This window comes from Macrosteles quadrilineatus, unplaced genomic scaffold (assembly GCF_028750875.1).
Source record: "Macrosteles quadrilineatus isolate MER2022 unplaced genomic scaffold, UCM_ALF_1.0 Scaffold_4__1_contigs__length_99947679, whole genome shotgun sequence".
NCBI classification, from domain to species: domain Eukaryota; kingdom Metazoa; phylum Arthropoda; class Insecta; order Hemiptera; family Cicadellidae; genus Macrosteles; species Macrosteles quadrilineatus.
Window position 1 is genome coordinate 48,950,551 of NW_026542597.1, and position 23,250 is coordinate 48,973,800.

A 23,250-nucleotide genomic window follows, 5' to 3' on the forward strand; every position below is an offset into this window, starting at 1 on the left:
TTAGCTTGCACTCTCTCTAGAACGGCCCTAAGACACTCGTCGTGTTCTTCTTTCGTTCTTCCCCATATCAGACAGTCGTCAATGTGCACTAAACAGTTCTTTGCCCCTTCTAAAGCTTTTGACATGCGGCGCTGAAACTCTTCAGGAGCGGACGTAATTCCAAAAGGTAACTTACGGAATTTATACCTCCCAAAAGGGGTGATAAATGTTGTGTAATCTTGTGACTCCTCTGCAAGGTTCAGTTGCCAGAACCCGGAATTCGCATCGATCTTGCTGAAGTACTTGGCTCCCGCGATCTCGGCCAATGAAAGTTCGATCTTTGGGATAGAATAAAACCGACGTTTCACACTGTTGTTGAGTTTGGATAGGTCTACGCAGATCCTAACCCCACCTCCCTTTTTTGCGCAAACTACCATTGGTGCGCACCAATCAGTCGCGTGTTCAACTGGAACAATCACTCCTTTCTCAAGCATATCGTCTAACTGCTCTTTCACCTTGGTTTTTAAAGGTATTGGTACAACCCTGGGGGTGGATATAGCGTAAGGAACTGCATTCTCCTTCATTTCAATCTTGTACTCTCCTTTCATATTTCCCAGCCCTTGAAATAAATTAGGATACTTAGTAGCCCAGTCAATATCATGTGAATCTACAGAAAAAAATTCTCCTCACCAGGTTCAGCTCTTCACAGGAACGTCTGCTAAGAAGTGGAACAGTGATCTCCTCAGAAATATACGCAAGATCATAAACTGATACACCCTTATGTTCAAGCTTTAGCCTTAAAGTTCCCAAAATATTGATTCGTTCTTTCTTCTTTGCGCTAAACACAGGGGATTTGCACTTTCCTAGAGGCAGAGTCTTAATAAAATCACCAAGAACTCCTACTGGAATCATGGTTACATCAGCTGCTGTGTCAAGTTTAAATTTTATAAGACCTAAATCTTGGTTTCCACAGCTTGCTTTTACCTCCTGGACCCAGGCTTTGTCACTGCTGTCTATATTCCCTATGAAAATCTCAGGAACCTGTTGATAACCACTGTCTGAATCTTGCTGTTCGATTTCCTTAACAACTTTTTTGTTTTTTCTCATCCACTTTTCGCGGGAGGGACAACATCGAAAAAAATGTCCAATCTCGGAACATTTAACACATTTGGCTTTCCTAGCAGGGCATTCGGCCAGTGATCCGTGCCAGTTATAACCACATTTCCTGCACTTTTTTCTCATAGCATCCTCGGTGAATTTCTGTTCACCAGCTCTTTCAGACAGATTTGTTTTACCGACTTGTATTGACGTTTGATTCACCATAAAAACATTAGTATTAGCGAGCTCACGTTTTTGGCGTTCTAGCTCCTCGTGTTGACGCAAGGTATTAATCGCCTTCTCCAAAGTCAATTGAGAGTCCAGCTGGAGTCTATCACTTAGAGCCTCATCTTTCATACCAATAATGAGGACCAGAAGCACCATCTCATCGTTCAGTTCACCCCATGCACACGTTTTTGCAAGACCATGCAAATCTGTTATGAATTTTTCAGATGGATCACTCCCTTGCTTGTGTCTCAGAAATTTTGTTCTCTCATAAATGATATTTCGTCTTGGCACAAAGTATGCATCAAAGGCCCGAAGAGCCTCGTCATAAGTATTCGGTTTTGGTGAAAACGAATCGAAAATATCTTCACTCCTACTACCCATTGTAAACAAAAGTACATCGATTTGCCGAGCGTCAGAAGTGCTATCTAGACCGCACCCCCGTCTGTACCTTTGAAAGCGATTCCTCCAGGAATGCCACTCATTCGTAGTAAAAGAGAAGGTATCTGGAGTTGGTAACGTCAGATTTATCATAGGAGTAGGAGTACACATTACTGCATTATTTTCTCGGTTTGTCTGTCCCAATGCAAAACCTAGTGACTCACCTTCAGTCTTTCTAGAATCCCTTTCTGACATGTAGTTGAATTCACTTTGGGCATCCTCCTCATTGTCCTCATACCTTTGCCTACGAGTATTTCGTTTTTTTCTGCCCTTACTTGACATCATGCGTGGTTTTAGACTTTGTTCGATAAAAAATCCACTAAGCTGCCACCATGTTCTATTTCTTATACAAGAATATTATTCACACATCTTGCTTGAACAAACTCTATTTTCAAACTAAACTAATGTTTACAAAACATCTGACAACAAACATATTTAAACACATGATAAAAGGAACAGACTTAATACAACAGTAACAACATTGTGCCTTAAGCGTTAAAGCCTATTTAAAACATGACAAGTCTGTGATTGTTACTCAGCGGTTGTTTTGAAATAATTTGTCCGTCGTAATTGTGTGGTTCCCTCTAGGAATACTATCTTATTTTTGTTTGTGTTAAATTTAAGAACTAAGGGATCCGTTCTCAAAAATAAACCTCTTGAATGGTCAAAGGCTGTACGTACAGAGGAGCACATTGCATTTTGGAATAATTGGACCTTGCTTTTTTAAACCAGAATGGGGAAACAGTTATCATCACTAAAGAACGTTACTCATCAATGATTCAGGACTTTTTAGTCTCCCAACTGCAAAAAGAGAGGTTTGAATAGAAACTTGTTATGGCTCCAACAAGATGTGTTAAACATAAGCTAGAAGGTAACTTAGATGATGGTTAAGGCTATAAAACATAACAATATGCTATTATTTTGTAATCCAATGGTTTCATTAAATACAAATCTTGTTTCCATAAACTTCAATGAGGACAAGTAATTTTTTGTAAACAGCAAAAATTAACACAACAAATTTTGATAATAACTTTTGATCTACCGTTATATGTTTAAATGCCTATGTGATATCTAGGCCTTTGATTGTACATATACCTAGACCAATTATTCATTTTTAAATACGTTTTCTATCAGCAATATCTCGCCATTACTATTACTCCATTAGTGACACGTCTATAATATACAACATCTGACTGCTGAAAACTGACACCACAGCTAGCGTGTTTTTTAATATGGAGCAATATTATTACGTACAATGTAGGATGATGTTTGTAGCTTGAATTGTGTGACAGTCAACAGCATCAATCCCAAACCCAAACTTAGCTGTTCCTGTCCATTGTTTTGACATTTTACTTTCTCTTCTCTTGTCCAAGACACATTTCTGTGATTTTAAGTTATTTCCTTATGTAGTTTTGGTAAGTTATTATTTTGGTGATATAACTTAAGTTCTACTTAGGCCTACTTCTAGTGTGTTTTCAATCCAAATAGGCCTAAATACTAACTTGACTTTCAGATTTTTAATTACAGAGTTCAATCCAATTGCCATCCCAAAGAAAGAAAAATTATAATCTTTAGCAACAATCTATAATGTTTAAACAAATTTTACCACCTAGGCGTGTCAGATGAACTTCCTATTCGACAAAAATGACGCTTGAATAACCTACACTATGAACACCGTTATCGCAATGACCCGATACTGATATGGCGTCGCGCCACAGCTTTAATGCTCATATAGGCTAACAAGGCCTTTAGACAAAGGAACTTTAGAAAAACAATTTTTGTAAAAAGCCTGGAAACTTACTTTTATCATATTTAAGTCCACTATTAAAATTGGCCATTTTTACTTGGCAAGCGAGCGAGATATGAAATTATTTTAAGTAGGCCTGGCTATAACATGTACATAACACAATCTATGCTGAAAAGTGGTCAAGAAGGTACTTTGGTATTATAAGGAGACCACATATTTTACAGCACGCTGTGGCGGTTAAATGTTACGTTGGGTAGGATGATAAATATGTTTGTAGGAATTGCCTCGTTTCGCTATGAATTGAACAATACCAGATGAGTCATACTTTCTATTTAGCATAACACAACCCAACCGCCGCAGCGTGCTGTATGCGTTTTATAATACCAATGTACCGTGATCAATTTACAAACTCCCATTGGGTTTATTCTTTTTTATTATTATTTATATATTCTAAACTTTCTTCAACTGACCAGCTACAATTTGCAGCGCGGCAATCTACGGCAAGTGGAGCCGCGGCCTAAGCAGTTCTGTGCTGCTTCTTTCATTCAGTAGGTCCAATATACAACTTATTGCTGATCACAGCCTTAACCTCTCTTTGTAGCCAAATTGCAAAATACCATTGGCGGCATGGTTTTCCAAAAAGACAAACTTAATCACACATATACCCCCATATGTACCTTGGCGCCCGCTGGCCAAGGTAAGGCCGTTCTCCACTCTTATAACTAGATATTTTTTGGACTTGGAGAGCACAGATAGTTTGGACTTCCTGATTACTTAAGGGTCTTTAAACACTTACTGATATTTAAAACCATAAAAATAGATATTTAACATACAAATCAACTTCTATTGCCTCTTTGGGAAACGATTTTGTGAATATTAACATAAACCTTAATAACTTTTTTGATTGAGAACCAGGGCCGCCCCGAGGGCAGGGCGAGCAGGGCCACCGCGGCTTTGGAAGGTAAAAAATTTAACAACGTTATCAGCAAACCACAAACGAGTATTTGACGGGAAACTCGTAAACATGTAATCAACGACGATGACTATTCTAAAAAAAGGCAATCTATAGCTTTCGTTTTATTCATAAAATAAATACCGTTATTTAATATACAACTCGTACTAGGCTATTACTCCCCCCCTACTTTTACTTCTGGCATGTGACTTGTTGGCAATACTGCGAGTCCGAGTCTCCGACACACACACTGCGTATTGGCCCACACGCCCCACCTACACTTGTTTCTAACCCCAAAGCTCAAACTCTTACGTCAACTCCTAGTCGTTTCGTGATGTCCGTTGTGAGCCGTAAATTCAATTTTTTTAGTAATTTAGTTCAGTGCAGTTGTTACGTTTATAAAAATTAGGCTACTTGCAAAACGTTCGATACCGATATATCGGATGTTGGGTCTATTGACGCAAAATTTTAAATCTCACCCCGGGCGTCAATTACCCTCGGAGCGGCCTGGTTGAGAACCATATTTTGTCGTTTAGTAGCTTACTTGCCATTCATTGTTTTTGATATTATCTCTGTAGGCTAGTTTGTTTAAGTGTTTATATTGATAATATAAAATATAATTTTGTATAACTTAATCGAATCCTCAGTAAGTCATGTCTTTATGTTCGCTGCAAAGTGCAAAGCGTTGACAATCCCCACAAATTCAGAGATTATAATAATAAATAAATTAACCATTAGGCCTATAATGAGTTGTTAACTTAACACCTAAAGTAATAAACCGTTACAATGACTAAGCTTAAACTGATCCAATGTAGGCTAGGCTAAGTATTTCCTGGTTGGCTGGTGTGCTGCCTTTAAGCTATTGTCTGCACGCTACACAGCGGCACCGACTAACTTTTAACCCTAGAGCTGAAAGTCATTTTACTCTGTAGTAGCAAGGGTTTTTTAAGCGCCGCGCAACCATTTTTTAAATCACAAAAAAAAATATAAATAACCCAGAAAACATATTATATTAGCCTAGGCCTATATATAATTTTTTCAGCAAAAAACAAGGAATAGGAAAGTTACTAAGGCTATTATATAAATTTCAGATAGGCTATGAAATTTTAATTTACAAAAAAGATTTATTTTTATAGGCCTAGGATAGGTACTTAGCGGAAGCCTTTTTTATTTATATGCATATATAATTCCGTATAATAACACAAATCAATGAACTCAAAATAATCTATCAAAATATACAAATTGTGCAGAATTCCATGAGGATAAGGATAGGCCTATATAATACATATACCTTGTTTCTAAAAAAAATTCATATAGCAGTTTTTATTACCATATACATCGGTGTAAAACCTACACTAGGCCTAGTAGGCCTACTTGAATTGCGTGTCTCCTCGCTACTTAAAATTGGAACTCACGTAAATCACTAGATCGGTCACAGTAGTTACGATTAGACATCTAGACATCAGAAGTGAAATCAGCTCACATTTCAATAAAAAATAAGTACAACGACAAAACACCAAAACTAACCAAACACAACACGAAATAAACAACAGACGCTGGTAATAAGCGATTGCATCATCGTGACAATGTTTTCAGCTGATGCTTTATTTTCATAGAGTTTTAAGTGTTCTCAAAGACGTCCAAATAGTTAAAATGCACATCAATTGACAGATTATTCATTTCTGAGCCGAATAAATAAATACTATAGCCTATTAAGTGAAATTTGTTAATTTTCGTGCAAAAATTGGCGATTTCCATTACGTTGTAAATGCGCCCGATATCGGGCACATGCCTGCTCGAAGGTTAAGTTTGTGTGTAAGTGGTGGACGTCTTAAGCCCATGTGACATAGAAATCAAGGAACTAGGCCTAGCTTAAGTTATTCAAGATAAATGTTTGGCATTTAACTTAAATTAACTTGTTTTACATAGACAGATAAGTTAACTTAGCAGCATAATAAAATAAGTTAGAGCCATCAGACAGGTAACTTAGGTAGCTTTTTGCATCTTTAAAATGTTTGAAACTGTCATAAATTTTAACGATTAATAAGTTAAAATGTGGAATTAAGTAGGTACTGGTAGGCCTAACTTACATTGTTTAGCCAAGGCCTTAAACACTATCAGCACCAGACGGAAGGCCTAAATGTAATTAGGCCTAACACTGCAAATTTCGACATGAAATATTCAGCCTAAGTTATAAATAGGCCTAGCCTTAGTTATGGGAGTCTTAACTTAAGGTTTTTTGTAAACAATCATACTGTCAAACATTAATTGCATAAGATAACTTAAGTGGTAATTATTTACCGTACTTACACTAGGATATGATGTAATTTGGATATGTCTACTTACAGTATTTTTAACGCTGGATCCAAAAATGCAATCAGTTTTGACGAGAGAGATTCCTAAGTGGCCGTACAGTTAAATAATTAATATTAAGCTTGAGTTTTGTTGATTTATTAACATATTTGTGGTATGGACGAGTCCAAGTTCTAGTGGCGACTAACACTAAAAGGGGTGGAAGGTTCGTGGAGTGGAAACAGCTGTCAGTTGTTTACATTCGATACTTAACAGACAAAACCACACACGATGCCATGAGCAAAATCAGAGTTACAATATGCAATAACTAGATTTAAAAAATAAAATGGACTTTGGTGCTGTTTAGAAAATACAATAAATCAACTACGATACATAAACTATTAATCACATGAATTATAAAACAAAATAGAATTTATTCACGTAATATAGCAGTAATAGCTAGGCCACTGCCAACATGATCATCGTCCTCATTCCAATCTTCAACCATTGACTATTGCCTCAACGTCTGTTAATGAACGTGTCATAGTGCATAATCCCATAGTACATAACTTAATCCCATTGTGTCTAAAAGTTAAAACGTGCCACAGTGCATAATTTAATGTATCAGCAACTAATAAATGATGTTACATAATCTAATCTAATCTAACCTAACCCAACCTTAATATTAATGTTTAAATAAGTTAGCATTTTATGTCAGAAAAAGCATGTGAACCCGACCTATACCTTCCTCACATGCCTAAATAAGAACTTTATTTGGTTTCAAAACTAATTGATTTGATTTAATTCCGCATTAGATCAAGTGTAAACAGTTGTTTGCTCTTCTCACTCAGTCCTAACTCCTCACTCAGTAGGCCTACGGACCCGTCCAGACCACGCCATATTACCATTACCTTCAGTAGGCCTAATCAGTACCGCTCAATTAACCTTTGTTTTACGGCCACTACGGCAAATTAGGAACCTCTCCGACAAAAACTGATTGCGTTTTTGGATTCAGCGTTAAAAATACTGTAAGTAAGTAGACATATAAAAATTACATCATATCCCAGTGTAAGTACAGTAACTTACCTATTAAATATTTGCCACTTAAGTAAGCACTTGATGGGAAGAAAGTCCGGGTACAGTTTCTTAACTGGGCTATATGATAATATTGATTGAAACCATGTATCGAATCAAAAATATTGATTAAACTTAATAATCGATATTTTAAATATATCTATATTATAAAATAAAACTATCATAACCTAACCTAACCAACCAAACTTGCTGATGGTGAAAAAATCGCATGGAGGTTTACTAATCGAATCGATTGTTTCAATCGATATTAGCGTAGCCCAGTTAAGAAACTGTACCCGAAAGTCCTAGCTAGCTATAAGTTTAACTAAGTTAATTAAGGCTTAATAGGACTAGGCCCTAGCCCATGTAGGCACAGCCTATCTCTGTTTTAACATTACGGTACATAGGCTGTTTTAGCTTATGAGGCCAAATAAAGGCCAATGAAAAAGTAGCCTAATCAAGTTATAGCCCACAATTAAGTAGATGGAGGAACTGTGTAAACAAAACACTGTAAACTAAAGTAAAAGAGATGTTGTCCTATGTAAAAGATTGGTAGCCTACCAGGCTAAATTTAGTGGGCACTTTTCTTTCTCAGGTGAGACCTCACTTGTAGCATTCCACTGTGTCTGATAAATGCAAGAAATTGCACCAATCCTTTAAAATTCATTTAACTTTCAATTTAAAACAACATTATGGATTTTAAATATTAAATATCGCCAAGTAACTAAAAATGTAGCCATAATGAATGCGTGGATGTTCCAGAATTCTTTCTAAATGGCTAAGGCCTACTTTACAAAAATCAGCCATGAGAGTAGGACATATTTTACTGAACCAAAACTTACTCCACTATGGTGGTCTAAAACTAAACATTAGCTATGGTAATAACATAAATACCTGCTGCTCTAGACCTGATCCATTTTGAGAGGGTGCATTACTCATATTACTACTAATCAAAACTTTTAATAAAAAGCTCCCTTAGAAAGCGTCGTTTTGTTGAAAGATTTCACACAAAGACTTGAGAAACTAAAACTGATGATGGGTGATGGAACAGAACAAGCAAGAAGTAAAAGAAAAGACAGTAGCAAGCAAGTAGTCTACATATTCTATAAATATCGAGATACCGCGATATATGATATCGAATGAGATGCTTCTAATACTATATAAAATACCAGTATTATAAAGAAAATATAATAATCTTAGCGATTTAAATTGAGGCAATATAGATCCTAGAAAAACTAATTTGAAATCCTAGAAATGTATCAAACATAAGGGTACGAATTGTGGATATTTATAGGCATGCACTGTGGATATGATACTCCCTGGTGTGGATTAACGTCCGCACTAGTAAGTTCTACGACTATCCGCAGTACTTTCCTGATAATTAGACCAATTCGTTGATACCAAGGAAAAAAAGGGGTTCGGATTCCACTATAAACTGTAGGTCCCTTAGTTGCCATTAACTGTATGTGATATTAATTAACAGCTGTGTCTAAGGAATATGTCGGCCTTAGTCACTAACAAGACTACAAGATCGCGCCACTCATCATACACTCATCCATGGTGGAAGGAATCATCTCCATCACGGCCACCTTTAAATACAGGCCGCGGCCAGAATTGGCAACTTCGCAAGTGGTGTTGTTTAGTGGCAGACGTCCCATAAGATAACATGGCACACAGGTGACATCAGCGCATTAATTCGCACTTTATTGATTTAAATGTAATTTTATGAACATAAATTTATTAAAATATTGTAAATATTGTAAATCTATATCTGTACATTTGAAGCGGAGCATAGTGTGGCCTTGGGTGGAGTCAACGATCACATAAGACCAATAGATGGAGCACGCCTATCTAACTAACATTTAAGCAGGTGAAGCCAGGTCCGCCATCTTATTGTAGGATAGAAGCGATAGATGCCCGAATGTCGATGAAAACGGCACCAAAACTCAATGTTCCGCTTTAAAATAACTCGACATTTAGCCTACTTAGACTTCAGTTATATGGTTGAAACTTCGTATGAGTGAAGTTAGTAAGTCTATGACGCTATTTATTTTAATTAAAAGCTTAAAAGTTAGTATTTTCGGGGATGCGGAATACTATCCCCCGGAAAACTACCCCCCCAGGTGAAACGTGACGTCACAAAATCTGCTAACTAACCAATATGGAAGCCGTGTCCGCGACTGGAATCCAACCCCCTTGACAAATCATGCTATGTAATTTAAATTTTAATTCGAGTAATTCCGTTGGATAATAGAAAAGGCATGTGGTGAATATAAAACAGATTTTCGAAATGTTACAGCAAGTTTGGTTGGTTAGGTTAGGTTAGATTAGAACTGTTTGACAACTAAATTTGAGTGTCCGTGACTGGAAAACTGCCCCCCCCGGTCTCTGACGTCAATATGACGTAGAAACCTGCTTGGGGGGGTAGTTTTCCGGGGGGCAGTCATCCGGCGACCCGTATTTTCTATTTAAATCTTCAAATAAAGTCGGTACTTTTAAATGCGTTTTAAAATATGACATGAAAAAGTTCGTCGGCTGCTACTTTTTTATTTTTTGATCAGGTAAGTTGAAAAACGGTGGATTTTGTAGCTAAAGAGCTGAACCTTTTGGATCATATTTTTTAAAATTTTTAGCTGTTGTAGTTTGGTTGTAATTTAAATTGTAATATAGGGGCTACCCGCCGCGCCGCGTGGCGTCATGCGGGCAGATTCTGCCTACAACGTCACTTGTAATACAGTTTAGATACTCAAATTTGGAGCTATACAGAAAAGTTACTAAGCTAATTAGAAAAACACGGATTACATATAAACTTTCCTCATTTTATTCTTTGTATTCATCTAAAAATTAATATTTTTTAGCTCTTTCATAAAAATTAATATGACAGTCAGAATATAAAGGAGAGTTGTATTAAGAGTTTCAGAAATTATCTTGTCACTTTGAAAATTTGTAGATTGTAAACCAAACATCAGAACTTTATCAAACTTTAATACGATGTAGATACATATATTATAAACAGATTTGTAGCTTTTCCGAATTTTCCTTTCGCCCAAAAAGTTTTTGTTGTTAATTATGTAAACTAATTTTTTTTAAGAAACGGTAAACGCTAGAAAAAAAATCAAAAGCGTATTTTGAAGGTCATTGTGTTAGTAACACAAATATTTGTAATACAAAGGCGTATTGTCATGGATACCATTGCTATCAACTAACATTTAATTAGCTGCGCGTGCTACTAGGGCTCATCACAGCCGGCAGCCGCCATCTTGTTGTAGATTAGTGAAAAATACTGGCTTCACGTCGCGGCCAACATGCTCTATCTATTGGTCTTATGTGATCGTTGGGTGGAGTCAATATTGTCATAGTCCAGTAACCAATCTTTTGTAATAGCATAGACTAACCAACACAAGTAGTCCATAGAGGTATATTTTTTAAGTTAAGCACTGAATGTTATTTAAATGGGTTTCATTACATCACCGAGTGAGTTTTTTTTCAACTTTACATCACTGGAGAAGTAAGGAAGTTGTATACATCACGCTTGGGATAGGGAAGTTTAACATGGCGGGTTATGTAAATACACAAATACCATTAGCTGCTTCCAAACAAAACAGCTGTTACAACACCACTTGCAACGTTGCCACTTCGAAGGCCGCGGCCGGGAGTTACAAGGCGGCCGTGTCTCCATTCATACTTGGCTTAAAATACCTACTTTGTATGGTCGCCATTTCAAATAAAAGTATTAAAGTATTAAAAGGTTTCAATACGAAAATTTAACGTACGGAAAGTTTGTTTAGCTATATAATAAATAAACAACATGTTATTTAGATAAACATGTTGCAAGTTATACTGTGGTTGTATTCAATGTTTTGAGATTATTCTTCAGTATAAATATTACTTTGAGTAAAACAATATACTTAGATTTTGGTTTTTTTTATTTCTAGGCTGTAAATGTACATTACAAGCTTTTTTTTATTTTTTCTCAAGGAATTAAACTATACACAAAGATTATTGACAAGTAAGTGACGTATGCGTTCCAAGAAACCGACTAGAATGAAAGAGGAATGAAAGGACACCTAAACGCATTATAACTACTACCCAACCATGGCAGCCGTGACACGGCAAATGAAATGACCGCTGGAATGGAATGAAGTGCTGAGTGCTGAGAGCACTGCTGGAATTAGGGTACAGTAGTTTCAGTGGAGGTAAATGGGGAGTGGGACGATAAAACATAACTCACCCTACGTCAAATTTATGTGCGTTACCCATCCTGGCCATCTAGGGTCAACCCCATTTCATGTTAAAAATGTCGAAACACTCAGCGATCAGTCTCCTGTCTAAATAGGTGCATATTCAATTCAATTTATTTATTTCCATTTTACTTATTGTAACGTCATTTTACATTAAGGTACAATTAAGTCTATATTAGAACTAAAATTAACAATAAATTTTACAACTTGACAACCACAAAAATGTGAAAAAACAATTCACCAATGAAAATATGACGAGACAAAACAATAATGAATTTTATAAATACAATATAATAACAACATCACCAAAATACACAGTATGGCCCTAAGCATATCTAGACATGAACAAAAGTAATCAAAATCAATGTTTACAACAGTATTTGTCATAAGCATTTACTAAATAATTTACAGAGAAGAGGCAACACAGATTGAGATTGAAGCGGAAAGTAGTCACGCTATGGAATGGTGAAAATCCAACACTGTGCCAACCTCGTCATCGACGCGCAAGAGGCTAGGAATAGTGCTTCGCTGCAATTAAATAAGAAATATGTTGTAGTGCTGCCAGCTACCACTCAAACATATCTTAGATCTTGCACGATATGTAATGTGGAATGGTATTCCTCCCATTAGCTCAAGACAATCGGTGTTTCCATTTACAATCTTCATGAGAAGCAGAGTCTGAAATTTTCCTCCGATCATCCAAACTGCGTAGATTGAACTAGCTGAGTTCTGCTTACGAGAGCATCGAATATACAGGGTGAGTTTTAATTGTCCCCCCAACTTTTTTCTACATTTTTTCAAATATCAATCCCAGACCACTTCCAAACATTGTTGGGTAGGAAGTACTTAATTTTGACAAGGTGGTCATTTCCGGCCGCCATCTTGGATCTGCCATATTGGATGCAAAATATTTTTTTCAAATGTAAAGGTTGGGTCGTGACCCATTATTTCGAACTACATTTCTACCCTGGTTACAATGCCGCAAACCGTTTTTAAAAATCTTGATTCATTCCAAAGTTACGAGGGTTTTTAAAACTTTATTTTTAGCCCATTTTAACATTGTGCATTTACAAACTAAGACCATAATCTCAAAATAGTGCTAGATAAAGATAAGTATACACTACCAGTCATTGTCGACCTATTTTCACTTGGTTATGACAGATGTATTTTATTCGGCCGCCATCTAGGATCCGCCAATTTGAAATGTGATAAATTATTTTAAACATGAAGGGGGTGTTGTGACCCATCATTTCAGATTACTTTTTTAAGCTGAACTCTTAGGGCTTAAGCTGCCCTACTAGGGGTAGATGTTGCTAGATATTCGCATTTCGTCATTCGCCTCGAACAGCGCTCGAGTGGAGTGGAGTGACTTGCCCTGTCCTTGTCCTACGCCGCTTTTATAGCGGTCTTGACGCTAGCGCAGTGCGTGGCTGCTTGGAGAACTAATGACCTCGCGCGGGCCATTTGAAATCGCCTAATCACTCGTTTTCTGATCTCGTAATATTTTTACCAATACAACTCCCCTAAATGATTTAACTACAGTATGTTTATCGCTATTATATAGGATGTCCCACGAAGGGGCTTAAACGTTTGATTTTATATTACGTGCCCATTCATGCACCGAACTTTTTTAAAATTTACACAGTTTACAAAGTAGGTTCTAAAAAAAATATTCTGGAAAAATTTCAACTCCCTAACCTTAGTATAAACAAAATGGCGGCATATTGAAAAATGCATGAATGGGCACGTAATATAAAATCAAACGCTTAAACCCCTTCGTGGGACACCCCGTATAATTTGCTGATTTAAATTGATATTTAGTGTTATTTACGGTTTTATCTTTTGATTTTTTTTTATTTGAAACATTCATGAGTTTTCATTAGACATTAAAGTTCAGAACAATCTAGTTTCAAACTAGTTCAGAGCACCTGCGTGAAAAGAAGTAGTTACTGTAATCAATTTAGTGAGCAAGGTGTGAGTTGTCATAGCCTGATTGTTTTGTTGGAAAATTGTTTGTAGCTGCAACCACATCAGTTACATGAATGCACTGAACTAAGTCATTGCCAAAAAAATGTGAATATCTCTGTCAGAAGTTTATCTTTGAGTAAATCAGTATTTACATCACTCATAAAAATCACATTTTTACTCAAAGGCGTACGTAGTTAAATAAATCTTCGAGTTCTATTAAAAATAATTCAAGGTTGCTGCCATGGTTTCATTTAAATGAGTTTTGTCTCTTCTCTCTTGAATTGTATGCATTCACACAGTCAAATGAAGTCTTAGGTTAGAGAGGATTTTTACTAATCATGTGATAAGATAAAAGATAAACGATTACTCTACTTCTCTATGTAACTGTTTCTTCCCCCACGACTGTCTGCTCAGCTGACTAGCAGAACGCTCAACTAACTGTTGAGAATAGGTTAGCTGTCAATTTCAGTTTCAGTATCCAGTCTCTGTCTCCACTCCAGTGTTTTATAAAGTTCAAAGTTTTTGGATTTATGTCATGTGGGGTGTGGGGTTATGTAAGGATATGACAAACTTTTTGTTTGAGATAATAATAATGTAACTTACGAGATTTAAAGAAATAACAGCATCTCTTTAGTCAGAATCTTTGTCTTTAAGGGTCTCATATTACATTTTATGAATTAGGTAGTCAGTTTTCAATCATATATTTTTATTCTATTATTGGTCCTCTTTAAAATTTGATTTGTTTATATTTTCCTATTCACCTCATAACTTACCATGTCTGGAAAATTTAAATTTGCCATTGACCGTGGTGGGACATTTACCGACATTTATGCTCAGTGTCCAAATGGTAAAATTCGTGTGATGAAACTGTTATCAGTTGATCCTGACAATTATCCTGATGCGCCTCGGGAAGGGATCCGAAGAATTTTGGAAGAGGTAAGATAATGCTTGTATTCATCAATCCTGTAATGTATTCATTAATACCTTTTGTAATTTTAACAGTTGATTTGTTTAAAATCTAATTAATAGTTGGCCCAAGTCTTAAAAGAGTCATTGGCGATTGTGATATATAGGCCTTTGGAAATTCACTATAAGCTAGGTCTAGTACATTCTTATGCCAAACATTTTACTTGACACATGCTGCCATACACTAAAAAAAACAAGCCTAAAAGTACTACACTAGGACATTGGTTTTACTATTTGAGTGTTAAGTTCTGATCACGCTGACCTTAACCTTAGTGTTGGGTTAAAATACAAACATAGTGGTGTCCCCATCTTAAATAATTGATATTGATATTGGTATTGATCAACTTCTGATTAGTAAAAGACATTGTCTCTCCGGCTATTCTCAATCTATTTACCCTGCTCTACAAGTCTTGTGTGGGACAGTCGTACCGTACTATTAGCATTTTACTAGAAACATAATGTATATCTTACGGGTTTTGCCTACTTACTGTCCTCGAGTCCCTCGTGAAAGTGCTAAAGTACATTTGACAAATACCTACCATTGGACTAATTGCTTTTTATCAAAATAAATTGGTATTTTGGATTTTGGTGTAGGACTAGTCAAACTAGAAAATACCCCCGCCGCAGCAAACCTGCCGAAAACTAAGCGAATTTCCATTTGCCTGAATTGATTTGAAATTAAATATATTTAAAAGTAACATTAGGTTTAACGAGTACCTAGGTTTGCTGCCACAGGAGAGGCTAATAAAATGGGATTTTTAGTAAAATATAGTAGCTTATTATAAAATAAATAAATTTGCCAAGTTTGATCAAAAATATATCAATGAACAAGTAAACTACAACAGTTTAGGACTACTTAATTCATCTCCATAACAATTTTTTTTTTATTGTCTCCATAACCAATAACTGTACAAAAACTATTTAGGATACTATTTGTTTTTTTAAGCTCTTTAAAATGGTCTGGAGTGAAATTGGGAAATTTTGTGTTTTTAAGGTTAAAAATGAGAAAAACCAATTTTTACCTCGTAAAACCCTGTTCTCATGGTCCGATCATGCTGGTTCGCGAACTCATTCAAGTTTATCCCGCCTTACACCTTCGAACCAAATTTCATCAAAATCGGGCAAAAATTACTCAAGTTATCCCGTTTACGGACGTATATAAATCTATATAATATACAAAAATTTGAACGAATAGTGTTTTAGGCCTTTAGGAACATCAAAATGAAAAAGTATATCAGTCCCGGTTCCAGGTCTCACTGTGCCTCCTACGGTTATAACTACTTCCCTATAGGGAAATTCGCTAAAAAAGCATAAGAAAAAAAATATGGTCAAAGAGCATTTAGCTCGCTCTGACATTTTTAGGACGTCTAGTAACTCATCATCAAAACTGCAGGGTCATATTATTTCCCCGATTGCGGACACAGTGGTTGCCTTGGCCTGGAAGGGGGCCTCACTAGAGCCTCAAAGGAATTTTTTTCTCTTGAAAATGAATTTCACCGATGGTCTTAATTTTTTGATGTTTCTGCCATTCTGCAAGAAGTTAACATTTTTGCTGTTAACGCAGGGGACTCTCACGATTTTGCAGTGGCTGAAGACGATTTTGTTTTGTGTTCACGGTTTTTCCACTACCGGTACCTATTGCAGTTAGTAGTTTAGCCAACTATGGTATTTATAGCATAACAATTATTTTTTGAGCAACACTTACTTAACAAACAACTTTTTTTGTCACAAACTGATTTCGAAAAGAGACATGAAGGTCAATATTGACTTGATCCGAAGTAAACAAGTCTGGTTCTCAGACCCCTTATATTATTATAAAAATATAATGTAATTATTTATTAGCTGGTCTCCTAGCCTAGATCCATTCCCCGATTGTATTGTCAAAATGTAAGGATCAAGTTAATTGAGTTGAATCAGTACCCTGTGTGTATTTCTAAACCTCCTAAACTTTAGCCAACAAAGACTCATAATAGAGGGTCTCTCTGATGTGAACCACCGGCACCACGGGCTTACAGATTCCTAATAGGGCCCTGCGAAACTGCAAATAAAATATATGCCATAGCTCGCCATACTGCTTGCTGAATGCGGAATGGAGTATAGGAGACAGCACTGCAATCCTGGGTTCGAATCCAGTTTAGATCAGATCTGTTGTACAACTCATGAGGTGTTCCCTTGTTGACAGACTTTAGTGGAAGAGGTCCTCCTCAAGTATAAAAATGTAAACTGCTGGTGTGAATGATCCCTTTGTAACTTAAGTTTCACTCCTTATCATGCATTTAACTATTTATTTTAACCCACTTTGTGTCTATGTGCCCATCTGGCACTTGTTTTAAAAGAAAATCATGACAGAACTTTAGAGCTTTTAATGGTAAACAAACTTGAGCCTTGTTATCTAAATGTTCATGACATTTTGTTTACTGAACACACGAGAGCTACCTTGAAACTCTCAAGAAATGCATACATTGTATATAATTCTTACAACCTTTTTGTACCAGTACCTCAATTTAAACATCCCTTTTCCTTTTATAATATAATGTACAACAAATAGTGGTGTTTAAAACTTAAACTTTTTTACCCATATGCTAGCTAAACGTGAATTTTCATTGAAATCATTGGTGTTTTAATAGGCCTAAATACATCACAACAAACACACATTTTTAAGGGATGTTATTTGATCAATTTCTTATAGTTATCTATCTTATAGTTATCTATATCATTCAATAAAAAATGATTGACTGAATTAAATGCCAAAATGTATTTTTACTATAGGCTACTAAAAATATATAGGCCTACTGAGATATACTTCAATATATAATGGTACTAAACTATTTGTTTTTTAAGCTCTAAACAATGGCATAAAAAGGAAACTTCCATTTTATGTTTTGTGCGTGAAAATGAGAAAACCCCTTTTTTACCCCTTAAAACCTCCTTCCCATATTCCGATCATGTTAGTTTGAAAACTCGTTTGAATAAATGTTGCTTTACACGTTTTATCAATTTTAATAAAAAACCAGATGATTTTTACTCAAGTTATCGTGCTAATGGACACATTTTTGGCCCCTTTGGCCATCAAAACGTAACGCTATTCAGTCCTCGGGTCTACGGCAATAGCTTATTCCCTCCCTACTGTAGGCCTATATGGGAAATTCACCAAAAATTATGTTCTTTTAAAAAAAGCGTACTTGCATCTCATCAATTATATCAAAAGCAATTGCTCATTTTTGGCAATAGCTCCTTTACCATTAGGAAATTTGCTAAAATAATGCAAGAAAAACATACATACAAATCAACACAACTATACTGTACACATCAATAATATATAATTCTGTAAGACCAGAAAATTGTGGACGTCTGGTAAGTCGCAGAAAGGTGGGATTGGTCTTAAATTAAAGGTCTTGACCCCAGGGACTCGGGAAAAATAGCTGAATTCCCATAAAGCTACCAGAAAACGTGATATAACGTAAAATATCCACCATAAGAAAAGCGTGGGGGCTAAAAAACGTCTGCATTCTAATCAGCTTTTGCTTATTTATTTGTAATGTTTACATTTATTCCGAAAGTCAATTTTGTTAATAATGTTTCAAAATGAAATGTATTCGTTTAATTTTTTTGTTTTCCGTTTTTATAATGAGTGAAGTAACTAGACAGGGTAGGGGAAGACCTGAAAGATGTGGAAGAGTATCCAGGAATTCAACTAACACAAGAAATGCTGAAACAGAACGTCATGTAAGGTATGAATATGAAAGAAATCCACAAGCTCATTTACAACCTGCCTTCAGAACGATGCTGGAAAATGAGTTGAGTGTTGTTTCTCACAATATATGTCCTCTTAACAGCACTTGCATGCGTTGTGGTGCATTTCACTTTGCAGAGGAGGACACAAATGGACATTACGACACATGTTGCCACAATTGACCCATTAACATGCCACAACCACAATTAAATGACAAACTAAAAGTAATGTTTTTACATGATTCTAAATTAATAAAAAACACAAGGAAATACAATAGTGCAATGGCTTTTGCGTCGCTTTCCGCTACTCAAAAAGAGATTCCGGGAAATGGGCCTTATTGTTTTAAAATTCAGGGGCAAATTCATAGATATATTTCTGACTTACTACCGCAAAATGGGGAGTTGCCTTCATATGGACAATTGTGTCCAAGTTAGGGGCTATGGCCCCTACAGGCCGCTAAGTTATAAATTAATTCTATTTTCTGTTAAAGATGTATTACACATGTGTCCTCAAACATTTCTTGCCAATAAAATAACAACCTTTATGTCTGGTTTACTCAGTGTTTATTTGTGGCCATTGCAATCAATTTTGTCAAATATGTAACCGCATGAACAAGTTGATGGGAAGTCAAGGCCATTTTAATCAAAAAGGTCAATTTGCCCAAACTTCTCGGATACCCAAGTAGTGGGGGACTGTGTGGGATAAAATAAATTAAAATCAAAATTAAATTGCCTTTAGAGACAAAAGCTCTAATGCATTTTGTTACTTTACTTATGCTACAATAAAGTATAAGTTTAAATTCCAGTATGTTATGTCATGACTTGCTAAAGATGTAAATTATGTGTATAGTTTTTTTATTAGTAGACTAAACTTAGAAATAGTAGTATGAGCTGTAATATAATACCCCCGCCGCAGCCGCAGCAAACCTGCAGACTAAGCAAATTTCCATTTGTTTGTTCGGAATAGGTTTTCAATTAAATTTTAATTATCAATTATTTAAGATGGGGACTCCACTATGTGCATATTTTAACCCAAATATGAGTAAAGAAGAATGAGTGTAGGATGAGTGACGCGATCTTGTAGTCTTGTTAGTGACTAAGGCCGACATGTTCCTTACAGTATAATATTAGGTTTAACGAGTACCTAGTTTTGCTGCTACAAGGAAACTAATAAAGTGTGTTTTTTAGTAAAATATCAATAGTAAAATATCCATAAACAAGCAAACTACAACATTATACAATATTCTCCATAAGAATAACATGGGAATTTTAAATTTAACATTGTATGTAGTTTAAAAACAATATGTAGTACCATAGGCTAAAGGAGTATGTTTTATCTCTAGTAGTACATAACACCTTGCATTAACTAAAGTTCTGGCTATAAAAAAATGTGTGATATGACACAAGTGTTTCCCATTGCTCAAGCAAAGAAGCAAAATGCTAGGTAAAAAATGTAATGTCTGACTGTTTTATAGTCTAGGAATCTTAAAATTGCAAAATTTTCAGGAGACCGGAATATTGATGCCTTCTTCAGAGAAGATTGACGGCTCGTTGATTGAATGGATAAGAATGGGAACTACAGTGGCAACCAACGCCCTCCTGGAACGCAAGGGAGAGCGGATGGCTCTATTGGTTACCAAAGGATTTAAGGACGTTTTGTTCATAGGCAACCAAGCTAGGCCAAAGATATTTGACTTGGTAAGTAGCTTTTGTTTGACATTGCTTATTTGAATGGTTATCAAAATATGTTTTTGAAATATCTTGGTAATTGTGATCAGTTATTAAGAAATTTGGTTAAAATACTTTGATTATTTAAAACATTATTTGACACATGCTTTAATATGTTATGTTGATTATCATAATGAGGAGATACAATTTTATCTTAATTCTATGGTTATTCAAATTACTCGTTACAACCTAACACTTGAACCTAGAACAGTAATTTTTATTGCAAACCTAAGACTGAGTCTGTGTCTGTGTTGTTGTTGTTGTTAACTTTGAGATAAAAATGTTCCTTTTTAGGCTGGTTATATAAAGTTTCAGGCCTTATTGATGAATGATAATTTGTCTCTTCCTTCCACATATAACCACCATTTAGGCCTACTGAATATGTATTTTTGTCATTACTGAAACACTTTCACAGAGCCACTTTCAGGTCATTAGATGCTACCATTAAAATTCATAATGGGTCAATCTAGAATCCAGTCAATAGTCAATAATTAATAATGAAAAAAGTTAAAAGTTATTGTTATTCGGCATATACAATCTTGCAAAAGACATGGTCAGGTAATTTTATGCGTGGTTCTAACTAACTATTGTTGTTGTTGTTGTTCCGCAGGAGATTGTGATGCCAGGAGTGTTGTATGAGGAAGTGATCGAGGTAGACTGTCGAGTCATTCCTGCCTTGGATGACAAATGCCAACTCAAACATCAATACCCTCGGGTGGTGGGAAAAACTGGGGAACCGTTCCTTATAACCAAAACTCTGAATGAGAATGAACTGTTGAAACAGTTGGCAGAACTGAGGGAGAGGGGAATCAAGAGTTTGGCTGTTGTACTCATGCATTCTTACACGTTAGTAGCCTACAGTAGAACTCCAATCATCTGGATGGATTTGGATTGGACCCATCCGGACATTTAAAATCTGGATGCAATAGCAACGATACAAAACTATAATACACTTGCTGCATTGGACACAATCAGCACACTTAATATGTGACAAATTACTGCAAACTACAATGAACTAAATTTTTCTGGCCAAATTTATTCTTTTAGCGAATTTCCCACATAGGGAATTTAAGCTATTACCGTAGTACTCATGGTAAGACCTGGACCCGGGACCGATTTACTTTTTCGTTTTGAGGTCCCTAGAGACCAAAAGCACCATCCGTTTAGATTCATATATATATATTTATATATAGGTACGGTATATATATTTATATATGTGTCCTTTAGTGCGATAACTCAAGCAAAAATCATCCGATTTTGATGAAATTTGGTACAAACGTGTAAACCTATGTTTATTCGAACGAGTTCCCGAACCAGCATGATCGGACTATGGGAACAGGGGTTTATGGGGCAAAAATTGGTTTTTCCCATTTTTGACCCAATAAACTAAAAATTTAGCATTTTCTTTCCAAACCATTTTGTAGAGCTTAAAAAAACAAATATATTAGTACATTGAAGCGTTATTATGCGCCTAATGGTTACGGAGAAAATTCCAAAAATCTGTAAATTTAAAATTCCCATGTTATTCTTATGGAGAACTAGCTGTAACCCACGGGCTTTGCCCCATTTAACTTCTTAATTTTCAAGATGATCTCGTTCGCATGGCTCAATCATGTCCTGACGTCCTGGTTGAAGTTCGTTCGCTACGCTCACTCACTTTTAGGTTAGAGCTCGTTCGCTGCGCTCACTTGCCTTCAGGTTAGCTTGTTCGCTACGCTAACTCGCCTCCAGGTTGAAGTTTGTTTGCTACGCTCACTCACCTTTTGGTTGCAAATTAGCTGTTGTCATAAATGTAAAAGAAATAATAGTGCTGCACCCTGTTGGTAATCCTTGTAACTTTAATGCTATTGAACATCATAGAACAGAACCAACTTGTTTAATTGAAACAGCTGTTAAGATTCATTAATTCCATTTAAATATGAGTACTCATAAGGTTAACATGGGAAACTCCAGAGCCACTGGGGCGGAGCCCAGAGGTCGGAGGGTAAAATCCTCTCTTAGTGAGCGTCTACTACCCAAAAGGAAGATGCCTGCCAAGTTTCAGGTTCCTAGGTCTTATGGTTTCTGAGATTTCGTGATGAGTGAGTGAGTCAGTGGTATTTGAGCTTTATGTATATAGATAAGTAAGCTGTTGTAGTTTGCTTGTTTATGATCATATTTTGATCAAATTTTGAAAATGCATTAATTTCATACTTAACTACTAACATTTTACAAATAACACCTTTTTACCCTCCCTGTTGTAGCAAACCTAAGTACTCATCCTACTAATATTATAAATGAGAAAGTTTGGATGTATGGATGTATGTAAGTTTGTGACAAGTAAACACAAAAAATACTGGTCGGATTGGGCTAAAATTTAGTGTGATAATAGCTCACATTCCCGATTAACATATAGACGCATTCTTATCTCAAAAGTTCTTTCGGGCTCCGCCTCAGTGGCTCTGGAGTTTCCCATGTTAACCTTATGAGTATTCATATTTAAAAAGAATAAAAGCATTTTATCAGCTGTTTAAGTTGGTTCTATGATATTAAATATAATTAACAAGTTATAAGGTTTACCAACAGGGTGCAGTACTATTAAATTTAATATAAAACTTCATTATAGATTATTTTTTTATTTTTTATTTATGTCAATGGATACTAAAGTGCAGCCGAATTTTGTTTCTAAAAGCGTTAGTGGATGTGTAACTTTTTTATTCAACAAATGTAAAGATCAAAATGTTTCTATTTTGTGTCCTCTTCCCGTTGCAAAGCACGGGTACAGCAGCTAGTCTATATATAAAGCCAAAAGTACCCATGAACATTTG

General features: G+C 35.8%; 2 protein-coding genes across 2 annotated transcripts in view; one reads left to right on the forward strand and one right to left on the reverse strand.

Annotated features, from left to right (window-relative positions):
• The window catches only part of LOC128991463 (ATP-dependent RNA helicase DDX3X-like), a 30,862-nt gene extending 22,012 nt beyond the window's left edge, over positions 1 to 8,850 (reverse strand). Inside the window, exon 1 of the mRNA XM_054414367.1 lies at positions 8,703 to 8,850. Coding sequence (XP_054270342.1) covers positions 8,703 to 8,747 — 45 coding nt within the window. The 5' untranslated portion in view covers positions 8,748 to 8,850. The remainder of the gene's footprint in view (positions 1 to 8,702) is intronic.
• A 5,623-nt stretch (positions 8,851 to 14,473) lies between these two features.
• LOC128991855 (5-oxoprolinase-like) overlaps positions 14,474 to 23,250 on the forward strand; it is a 40,024-nt gene continuing 31,247 nt past the window's right edge. The window contains exons 1-3 of the mRNA XM_054415077.1: positions 14,474 to 14,953; positions 20,222 to 20,413; positions 21,054 to 21,289. Of these exons, the coding sequence (XP_054271052.1) occupies positions 14,792 to 14,953; positions 20,222 to 20,413; positions 21,054 to 21,289 (590 nt within the window). The 5' untranslated portion in view covers positions 14,474 to 14,791. The remainder of the gene's footprint in view (positions 14,954 to 20,221; positions 20,414 to 21,053; positions 21,290 to 23,250) is intronic.